Below are 11,343 nucleotides of genomic sequence, written 5' to 3'. Positions count from 1 at the left end.
ATAGGACTCTCACACGCATAGAAGTCGTGATTTAAATATTCACTTCATAGTCCAATTAAATATAGTCTAAGATTCAGGGCGTGTATAACTGTATAACTTCTTTTAGAGTTCACTATGCCTAGCTATCAAACAACAAAACCAAGGCAAGTCTATCCCCTGAACTATCCCAAATACTTCGACAAGGAATAGCACCACTAAACCTCCGCGAGCTCTGGAGACCGTCGATAGAAACATCTAAACAGGAAGCATATTCCTCAATATCCGATGCAGAATTCAGACCCAGGGCTCCGAGCCCCTTGCTCAAGCTTTCGCGGACATCTGAACTACTACTCGAGTAATCGACCATGAGAACAGAACGCAATCGACCACCGAACCCGCATTGGTGAATTGTGCAACCCTCATCGCGGATTATGGGATATATCTATACAAGCAATGTTAGTAGATGTTTTAGATGAATGGAGTCATTGCTGGTGTATCGGATGGATGGATGGATAGATGGATATGAGCTTACCTGAATAAACCCACCCACAACCCCCAGATGAGCATGCCACTCGACCGCCGCCCCTCTCGGTAACTCCTCTACCTCCACCGCCCAGAAAGGAGGTGCGCCCTCAACTGCCCCTTTCACCATCTCCCAATCCGGTAATTCCCTCTTCGCATCCTCCTCTCCTCTCCTCTCCATCCCCGCGAAATGTTTTTCGACCCAGAGATCCCTATCTTCTTCCTCGTCCTCGTCCTCGTCACTCCCAGCTCTCTCGTGCAACAATTCCCACGCTCGACTAGCTAGTACTGCGCGCTGGGAATCTGAGGCGCGCGGTAGGAATGCAACGGCGCTTGTCCACCAGCTTACATGCATTTCTGTGCCGATGCGCCAGAGATGCTGGAGCGATAGGACGGCTTGTAAGGCGAAGCTCGAGGTGTTGGTATCGGTGCTGGGTGGTAGGGCCATGGTGTGCGGGATGAGCGGGATTTGGCCTGCGACGGATACGGTCCAGATGGTGGAGTTGGAGTTGGAGTTGGGCGACGGGATGGAGATTGCTTGGGAGTAAGGACCGATATTTGCGGGGGCCCAGTAGGAGCGTGACTGTACGTGCAGGGCTTTGCGTGCTGGTTCTTGGGGGCTGGGTCTGTGGAGGGTGAGGTGGATGGTTAGGTGGGTGGAGGGGGGGATGAGGGAGCCGCTGGAGATGGTTACGCGGGCTGGAGGGTTGGGGGTCGTGAAGAGGGTGCCATAGATCTGGTGGGCTGTTAGGGTGGGAAGAGGTTGTGTGGATAGGGAGGGGGTTTACCTTGTTCACAGCTGCGAAGTCGGCCATTGACCGGAGGATGATGACTGTGGAGACTATGTCTGAAGGTTGGAGAGAGGAGGTCTTGAGGTGTTGTCTGATTTCTGATACAAGACTTGCGGCCTCTTCGATTACTGAAAGCCCTTGTAACGTTTCTGTCGAAGTGGGCGTCCAGTGAATCAAGCTTTCTTGCTCTTTGAGAGTAGGAGACACTATATGAGGTTGTGCATTTGATATCGTCGTTGTCTTGGTCGATCCTACTGGGATCCGAGTGCCAGCACCCTCTAGGCCACTTTTGAGAACCTTGAGTACATTGCTGAACTTTGGAGAAAGAAGGCCTGGTATTCGGCAACCTTCCTCTGTAGTTTCCCCTGCTGTTTTCATAACAACTTTGGCTTTCAGAATCCGTAACCAGGCTGCACCTCCACCCTCTCTGACTATTCGCCTATCTTGCTCTTGGATTTCAATCCTTCCCTTGAACAGATTTCTAGGACCATCAATCACCATGGTCTCAAACTCGCCCCCTTCTCCAATGACAGCCCCATCCCCATCAGTTCCAAATCTCTTCACAGACCGCTCTACCCGTCTCATGACAGGCGCGCTTGCAACATTTTGCCAAAGAAAGCTCTCATCGAGGCCACCACTTGCCACTTTAATGAGTCTTGCATCAAGTCCAACAGATTCCATATCCTCCAAAAGTGACAGCTGGGACCCCGGAGGGAGAGTTGGGTACTTCCATAAGAATCCAAGGGGCGTGAGACCCAGTCGCAAGGCGACTGATTCGACTCGAGTCCGCTGGTAGGTTGACAGAATAGCGCCAGTGCTGATAGCATTTGCAGTTGGATGCTTAGCGATGATACTCTTCAGAAGAGGAACTAATGATTCGGTCTCATCTTCACTGTGGTCCAGCTCGCCCAACTCCGGCTCCGAGTTCGCCGTCGCACTATTCGCGAGCGTACCGACAGGGCTGTAACTAACAGCAGTCTGCACGGCAGTACCAACAATTGGTTGACGATACAGCGGGATCTGGAGCGCTTGTTCATAGAGCGGGATCACGGTGTGGCCGACAGTCTGGTACATAAAGCTATTGAGATCATGCTCGTCGTCGCTGTCTGCCTCGCCCGAAACTTCCCCCCGGCCTGACCCTGACCCAGAAGCTGGATATAAATTGCCCAAGGCGACGACTTTGTGTCCATTCTGAAGGCAATGCAAGATAGAAAAGAAGCTGTCTTTGCCCCCTGAAATAAGCGCAATGACATTAAGTGATTCGGTCATGCCGGACGCGAGGCTGTCAACTCAGCTCGGTCAGCTGAGTTTTCACGTGGATTGATTTGAGTTCTGTCCAAGGCTGAGATATAAAAATAGACCAAGATCATGTGGGGTTTTCCGTACGTGGCTTGATTTTTTCATCGTGGTGTTGTGGCTGAACATGTTTTTGAAGCTTCCGATAATCGTGAGAGCTGTCTCGCTAATTTATTGGAGTCCTTGAAATCAAAATATACCATATTACATCTAGGATAAGCGAGGGCATTATGAGAAGTAGTCTAAAAAGTCTACAGTCCATACATATATCGTACGGACGCTCATAATCCCAGCCGTTCCTTCATAAGTGTATATCATCAATCTCGGATATACCAACAAACCTACTTTTTTTTTGTCAAAATCAGAATAAAAAAGCAGCGAAATTGTTGACTATTATCAAAACTAATACTCGAGTAGAAGCTATAGATTTAGCAGGAGATCTACAGCGATTCCCAGCACCACCTCGATCTGTATTTAGAGGACAGAAATAGTCCAAGAATAACCGCCTCCGTCACCGTTATCAACGTCCAGTCCCCAATGTGACGATTACCCTCAGAGTACTACTCTGAGAGTAGACACTGATTGTCGCAGTGCCTTTGGGTTGGATATTGTGGAAGAAATGGCTGATGGTATGAATCAATCAGCTTGAAATACTGGGCGCTACCGCCCGCGAGGTTCTCTTCTGCTGGGCTTTATTTAACAATCTTGGACTTTGAGGCCTGGAAGATGGCTTGTATATCGGGGATATATTGTGGTGGCTGTCGAAGTATGTTTCCATATATATTTCTTATCAGCTCCCCGCCTTCTTATCGCAAGGCAAGGCAAGCAAGCCATTCTCTCATTGTCATCATAGTCTCGCAACTACCGCGAACGTAGATGCGAGCTCTGTCTTATCTTTCCGAGGTTTCAATAGTTGAAGAGGGTCTCATGTTGGAAAGGTACAACGAATCATAAGCTACAAGATACGACACAATCCATATCTACTTCGCTGATACCCACTAGTTCTACGGTAATAACAAATAACCACATGGCAATCATATTTGGGCCGTGCTATGTCCGTACACCACTCTTCTTCTTCATGGAATATGCCTGTTCTCCACGAGACTCTAGGACCCAGGTTTGGGGATCAGTGGCCGTGCATATATATCACCCCTGCGGCTTGTACAAAGTCTTGTTTGGTAGTGTAATGCAGTATAGAGAAGAAGATGGTATAACGCTATGGTCACTAGGGCAATTTTTACAATTTAAACCCTATAGGACTATGACTAGTATATAGTAAGACCTATACATAGCATTAGGTATAACTTTATATATAAAAAGTAGTAAGAGTGAGGTGGATGAAAACTCAAGGGGAGGGGGAGAGGTACTGGCGACCCGAAAGGTGCGCTAGACTAAAGGCAGACTCATTTGATAGGACTCTTAGTAATCACACTTCCGATTCCGTCTAATTAATTGGTCAAAAAGTGAAGCCCTTGTACCCAACAGAGCCTGGAGGGTCTATTAGGGCGATAGGGGTTGAGTCGAGTGGCCCGGGTGGGTCTAGGGGTAGCGGGAGGTGGGAGGTGGGAGGTGCCAAGCCAGGAAGTAGAGGATCCTTTTTTATAGGATTTCGTTGAATCGACTTCTGCTGGTACAATTACAACTGAATATAGGTAGAATGATTGATTGACAAAGTCGTGAGATATAAGATAAAGCTCATTCAGACGTGATGGCCAAATTGCTCCTGAAAATCCTATGTACCTTACATCGCTTCTCGAAGCTGTTAATGTAAGATTACCTTTCCTCTACGGAGGTTATTTGAAAGCACCTCCAAGGTTTAAGGTCTAAGATCACCGCCTCTAGCCCTGAGTATATTACGCTAGGACGTTGAGCTTGACGAAAACAACCTTACAATCTTGGTTTCCACAACTTTCTCCCACCTTTGCTAGACATGGGTGCCTGTGGTTGAGCGATACGCGCAGCATTGGGCGCGCAACCATGTGCGTTTCTTGTGGGGCGGAGTTGATCGTAGGCATTCTCAGAAGCGTGATTTTGACATTCTTGTCGATCTCTTGTCCTGCAAATAGCTTTCAATGCCGCTTATTTGTAGTTGATGGTTTATTGAAGTAGCATGTCCTTAAAATGCGAGGTGGAATCAAAAGATCTCGGACTGGATGTCCAACTTGTAAGGAAAGACGCGTAAGTAGGAACTACCAAATCGAAGTTGAATGCACACTGACAAAATGAAAATAGCTGAAATGCGATGAAACTACCCCAGCTTGTCAACGGTGCACGAAGAAAGGGCTGGTATGCAAAGGCTACAAGGACGTTGTCAGGTCCCCCAAGATTGCCAACCACTACTCGAGCCCGGAATCAACAACATTTGAGGCGCAAAAGAAGTCAAAGCCCTCGGGAAACAACATCGGATATCCAGCAGAAAATCAAAGAGAATGTGACACATGGGTTTTCTCTGCACCCTCTGAAGTTGATTTGATGACAAGTGATATCTCGTTTTTTGACGCGCCTATATACCCCACCGATGGACACGTTGAAGGCAGTGAAATAAGTCCTACAATTGATAGGCTCGACTGGACGGGAGTCCTGCCATCAGTGTACGATGCAAGATCTGAAATATTATTGAGAGGCACTTGCCAGCAGCCAAACTCAGATCTACAACGGAATCTGGAAAATACCGATCAAACCAAAGCGTCTCAATCCTATAAAAGGCCTCCAATACCACATGCGCTCGCAGACCAATCTTCTGTGCTAGTTGAATATTATTTCAAGAATGTTGCAAATCTGTTCTCGTGCTACGATGGCAAGATGAATCCGTTCCGGTCCAACGTCTCCCAGCTGTGGGGCTCGACCGCTTCCATCTTCTATACAGTCCAAAGCATGGCGGCTGCTTGCTTGATCGATGTAGTGCCAAGCCTCAGCGAGAAAGGCATTGAATTAAGAAGAAAAGCGGCTGCGGCAATGGAACTGGAGCTCAGCGTTCCGCAGCCACATGCCGGAGCTGTACTAGCTCTGATAATGTTAGGTCTTACGGCGTCCTGGCACAACTCGCATGATCTCGGGCGCGCAGAGTTAGAGAGAGCGCACATAGCTTTTAACGCCATGAAAATGGAGAGGACGAGGACTCTGAAAAGTTCCGCAGGAGAGGACCGGAATATCGAATTCTTCCACAAGGCTTTGTTGTACTGGGAAATGCTCCTTTCATATGTGGTTGATGATCAGACCGAAAGACTGGACACACATGAAGCTGTTTCTAAAATCTCTCTTATCGAGGCCGAAGCTCCTCAAGTAAGACTGCCACACCCGTGGACAGGTGTTGCTTGCGAGGCGCAGAGGCTCGTGTTCAAAGTCGGCAGATTGCTGAGACAGTTGAGACGGTGCTCACGTCGAGGCTCGGCGACCTCTGATATGGTGAATGAAGACCGCAAGGAGCAACTGAGGGAGGCCGTAGATCTGATGAATAGACTCCACGACTTGAGGTTTCCGAACGTTGATACTATTGTCGACCCCAGCGATACGGAGACGCCTGTCGAACATTTCCTTAAGATTGCAGACTGTTATCGAGATATAGGACTGCTGCAACTCTGCCGTGGTTTTCCAGAGCTGCTCCAATCATCTGACGTCTCTAAGCTCTCCGCACAATCCAAAAAGTTGAACTCGAACAACCTCCAGTCATGGCTAGCCACGAACGTAATTAGCCTACTGAAATCTATACCCATCACGTCCGGGACACGCTGTGTTCAGCCTTTTCTCCTCGTTGCAGTTTCAAGCGAGCTCCAAATCCCTATTTCATCAAAGTCAATCGCGTCGGACTACTCTTCGACGGCAGTCTGCAGCGCTGATGAGGTCCCCGACATGTCTCCCGGGCCAATAGACATTTTTGAGGCCCGCAAGTTCGTTATGAGCAGGATGTCTCTCTTCCAACACACCTTGCCAGCAAAACCCATCCGACAAATGTTACAAGTGATGGAAGAAACGTGGAAGATAATGGACGAAGGGAACTCGCCGGTCAATTGGCTAGATATCATGATACAACATGGATGGGAAACAATTATGGGATGATGAATGTAGCTCACGATTCAACACGTTCTCCTAGAAGTTGAGTATTGTGACTGGTACTGTAGTCTTCTGGTGAAATGAAAGAAAGACAGAAAAAGAACGATATCAAACCAAGTTGTCTCGATCACGTGAGTGTATAAATATCTAGCCTTAATCTAAGGATCCACCTACCTCCAAACTTCAACTTCACGATTAACGAATCACCCCTCACCCCTCACCCCGCACCCCGTACCCCAACACCCCACATGCCCGCCTCTGTTACATCGAGGGTCATATCTCTCAATGCGCCTTAAGCCCCTGCTTCTCTACCATGGCCCAGTAAGAAACGGCACTAGCCTTGCGAAGCTTCTTCCCGAACACAATAAACACCAGCGGCATCCCCCAGAAAAACATGCCAATGAAGCCAAGAGCGATGTAGGTATTCTGCACGCCCGTAGCCGTGATCCATGGCGTTACTCCATAACTGAACGCGAAACCCATCGAGTTGCGGATCAGGATCATCGTCACCAGCGCATCTCCCGCCACCTCCTTGTGCGTGTCGATGATGTAGTTGATGGCAATTGCAGCGCCGATAGGGAAAGTGCCTACAACCATTGCAAGCCCAAAAGCAAGTCCGACCCAGTGTATTCCATGCGCAGCACCGACCCCGAAAAGGATACAACCTGCAGGATGTATTATGAACGGAACAAGAGCCAGCCACAAACGGAACTCAGGTTCGAAGATGCCCCCATTTCTCCTCGCCTTCCACAGCGCGATCTTGTCGCCAAGAGTACCTGCAAAGACACAACCTACCAAGCATCCAATGAATGGGGCTATAAACAAAACGCCGATAGATTCGGTTGAGAAGTTATATGGCGGGGCAGCGACGACAAGCGCGATCGTGGCGTTCACAACGTTGAACCAAGAGAGCACAGCGCCCACCAGCACTGCCGACATGGCAATGACTGGGAAACGGACTAAAGTGAATGGCAACCATACTGATCGCAAGGCATTGTTTGGCTGGCCTGGTTTACGTGCGCCCCAGACCTTCAGCTTTTGCGTATATGACTTTTTGGGTGAGATTCCACCAATTTCTGCCCGTGTTGATGCAACAGGGGTCGATATCTTCTCTTCAGTTTCGGAATTATCTAAAGCCTTGGTGGTATTCGTTGGGGTGTTGTCGGCTTCATCGAAATCCAGTGCTTCGTCTTGCGTGGGTTCGCGATAGAACATGGTTTCCTCCATCAGGAAGATTGCTGCTAAAAGGCATCCCCCGGCAATGATAGAGACGATGAATTGGATCCACTGCCAGCCTAGATTTGTGGCAATGAAGCCCGTCGGAATACCACCCAGGAATGGACTACCATAGAGGATACAACAATACATCCCTACCCAGAAACCTCGCTCGTGCGCAAAGTAAACGTCGGAGATACAAACTTCGATCAGAGTTTCAATTGGCCCATAAAAGGCGCCAATCAAGAGTCGGTTGGCATACCATTCTCCAGATGAAGAGACATACGCAGTCCAAACTGAGCAGGCTAGCATGCCAACGGCCCCTACAAGAATAACCGGACGTCGTCCGTATGACAGGCCCAACGGCTGCCATAAAAGATTGGACCATCCATAAAACAAATACTACTCGCGGATACCATGTCAGCTCTTAAAGTTTCTATCTACTAGGGAGATATTGCTTGGTAGAAGAATATTTGACTAACCTGAACACCAACACCAGAGTTCAGCGTTGCGAGCGGAATGCCCGTGTCCTTCTCAATATCCAGTAGTGAGACAGACAACAGCGTGGTCATAAAACAACTAAATCGAGTTAGTTCTCGTTCATTGTAAGCTTATAGTCTCTGGTAAGGGAATTCTGACCCTGAAAGGACGGCGAGGAGCATCAAGTCAACAGAAAGTAACTTTCGCGGCCGGGTCCAATTGAGCGGATCGTCATGTTCATTCGTGGGTTGCGGCAGAAGAACGATGTCTTTTTCTCCACCTTCCTCATGTCTGACGTTAAGCGTCCCAGCCAGATCTACCAAATGGACAGTTCCAGGAAGGACATCACTGTGTAGATGGTGTGCCATGACGAGTGATTTATTCTTAGGGAAATATCTTGCCAAGTGATTGAGAGAAGTTATAACTTGGGAAGGCTTCTATATACCCCACTCTGCTATTGAGAGCTGCTCCTTATCACCTTGACTTTCATATCTATTTGGACAGTATTGAACAGCGTATCTTATCTCAGTCTTCTCAAAACTAACGATCCCCCAAATGCTTCCTTTTCGAGCTTTTCCGTTATCATCTCGCAATCACAAATGATCAGACGTCCACAAAATCTCAAGGCTAAGGACGAACTGACCCTACAAAGCTACCAGACACAATGCTTGGAGCGGAAGCTCAATTGCCATCGGTGCTGTAGGGCTGCTCAACCGGTCTTGGGTGGAGCCGCTTGGAATCTCGCATATACGCCCCGCATTATAGACGCTATTGACAATCTTTCCGAGTCTCACTCGGATCGCTCAAGGGATCGCCAGCCGTGTTTGTTACGATAATGATAAGCAAAAAAGGGAAGGTTCCCCAGAAGTTTGTTATGTTGGTGCCAGGATGCCCCGCAATGTGTGAGGTATAAACATCTCTCCAGGTCCATGTCAAGCTGCAAGCACCTTTAATCATTATTCTCGCTGCATCATGGCTACCAGCTACATCAACGGAAATGTCTATACGGTTGACCCCAACATTCCAATTGCGGAGGCCTTCGTCGTCAATGAAGATGGCACTTTTGGGGCTGTTGGATCGACGACCGACATAGAAAAGCTGGGCAACAAAGTCGTCGACCTTAAAGGCCAGTTCGTGATGCCTGGAATGCACGATGCCCATTCACATGTCTTACTTGCTGCCGACGAGCAGCTCTTCCAAGCAAAGCTTGGCGGTACCGGTTGCTCACCTGAGGAGAGTGTGAAAAAGCTGAAGTCTTATGCTGGGGGTTGCCAGCATCTTGAAACGGTCGGTAACTGGCTCATTGGCCATTTCTACCATTACGCACACTTCGAGAACCGAAAGCCTGATCGAAAATTCCTCGATGATGCCTTTGGTGATCAGCCAGTCGTTATTCGCGAATACACAGGACACAATATATTCGCCAATACGGCAGCACTCAAAGCCGCCGGATACAAAGAGGACGATAAGGACCCTTGGGATGGATACTATGTTCGTCGTGATGATGGGACCATCACTGGGGAACTAGTTGAAGGCGCTGCAAAGCGGATGTTTGCCGCAATTCCAAAAGGGTCGCCTGAACATCACTTGGAAGCACTCGAGTTTGGTGTCAAAATGGAAAACAGATTCGGCTTCACATCTGTACAGGAGGCTTCCGCCAATGGCATTTATCTCGAGGCCGCAAAGAAGCTCGACGAGATGGGAAAACTTTCAGTTCATATGGACGCGCATGTGGTGTTCTGGGGAGCTGCCTTTAGCGGTGAAGTTCCGGAAACACTTATCGACAGTATCAACAGTGCCTACCGCTACGAGACCAAACATTTCAACCCCAACTTCGTCAAGTTCTGGCTTGACGGCGTTCCATGGCCTCCTCATCTAACCCACTGCGGACTCACACACGACAACAAGCCTGATTACGAGAAGATCCTAGTGCCTCAAGATACCTTCGTCGACGCCATTGAGCGCTTTGATAAAGAGGGTCGCACATGTAAGGTACACTGCTGCGGGCAGGGTTCTGCGCGCTTCGCGCTTGACTGCTTCGCGGCTATGCGCAAACGCCGCCCCAAAGGGCCCCGCCATGAACTCGCACATAATATGGATGTATCCGCCGAAGATTTCCCTCGCTACAAGGAGTTGAGAATTACGGCGGAAATGTCGCCAGCGATCTGGCATGAGTCGGCCTTCCAACCAGAAACGAATCCGTTGTCAGTGTACCCATTTACCGGATTGCAAGCCGCTGGGGCTCTCATGACTATTGGTTCTGACTGGGTATTTGCGCCCGAGACCCCAAATTGTTTCCCGGGGCTCCAAGCACTGCTGCAGGGGCGTAAGGGATGGGAGATGAAGATCGAGCAAATCATTCAGATCATGACTATGGATGGCGCGTTGGCTGTTGGGAGGGCCGAGATTGAAGGGAGTATCACACCGGGCAAGTTGGCGAACTTCATTGTTCTGGACAGAGATATCCTAAAGGTGGAAGATATCAGCACCACTTTAGTGCTCAAGACTTACTTCGAGGGTGTTGAGGTTTACGATTATGAGAGCGATGAGTTGAAGCATTTCCAAGGAAGGCCCGGTTGATGATTTACCGCGAGGCAAATAAGTAACGAGCTTCGGTCCAACTACTAGGGTGCAGTCACCTCTCAATGAATTTTTGTAGTTGAATATGGAAACGCAATGGTTTTCTAGCTCCAGATAGTATTCACCAGAATCAAAATATTTCAATAATGGTAGTATTGATTAAGTACAGGCGCTCCTCTGCAAAAGCAGTGCGAATTCAAATGCAAAAAAAGTTAGTTAGGACAAACACAGAGTAGTTGTTGGGAAAGAAACGAAGAGGAAATTCAGAGAATAGAACTAAAGAACGAGGCTGAGGCAGCTAACAGGAGGGCCAACTTTGCTAATGCCAAAAGAGGTCGCGCGCGGCGATGGCATGAGGAAGGGAACGATCAGTAGTTGCCGCAATAGCGAATGAACCTATCGCCGCTGGCGTATGTCGTAGAGCATTAAA

At 48.6% G+C, this 11,343-nt stretch overlaps 2 protein-coding genes across 2 annotated transcripts; both read right to left on the bottom strand.

Annotated features, from left to right (window-relative positions):
* Window positions 1-118: 118 nt before the first annotated feature.
* On the bottom strand, window positions 119-2,561 carry mug71 (Diphthine--ammonia ligase; the record flags this gene model as incomplete). Its single annotated transcript, XM_031151975.1, has 3 exons — window positions 119-421; window positions 512-1,237; window positions 1,290-2,561. The coding sequence occupies 3 exons, from the start codon at window positions 2,559-2,561 to the stop codon at window positions 119-121; spliced, it is 2,301 nt and encodes a 766-aa protein (XP_031003085.1).
* A 4,359-nt stretch (window positions 2,562-6,920) lies between these two features.
* On the bottom strand, window positions 6,921-8,701 carry LHYA1_G007042 (putative MFS-type transporter protein; the record flags this gene model as incomplete). The annotated part of the gene is made up of 3 exons (XM_031151974.1): window positions 6,921-8,255; window positions 8,336-8,432; window positions 8,493-8,701. The coding sequence occupies 3 exons, from the start codon at window positions 8,699-8,701 to the stop codon at window positions 6,921-6,923; spliced, it is 1,641 nt and encodes a 546-aa protein (XP_031003082.1).
* Window positions 8,702-11,343: the final 2,642 nt, after the last annotated feature.

The sequence above is a fragment of the Lachnellula hyalina genome (assembly GCF_007821495.1).
Source record: "Lachnellula hyalina strain CBS 185.66 chromosome Unknown contig00137, whole genome shotgun sequence".
Taxonomy (NCBI): Eukaryota; Fungi; Ascomycota; class Leotiomycetes; order Helotiales; family Lachnaceae; genus Lachnellula; species Lachnellula hyalina.
This window is presented reverse-complemented; position numbering and strand designations above follow the sequence as displayed.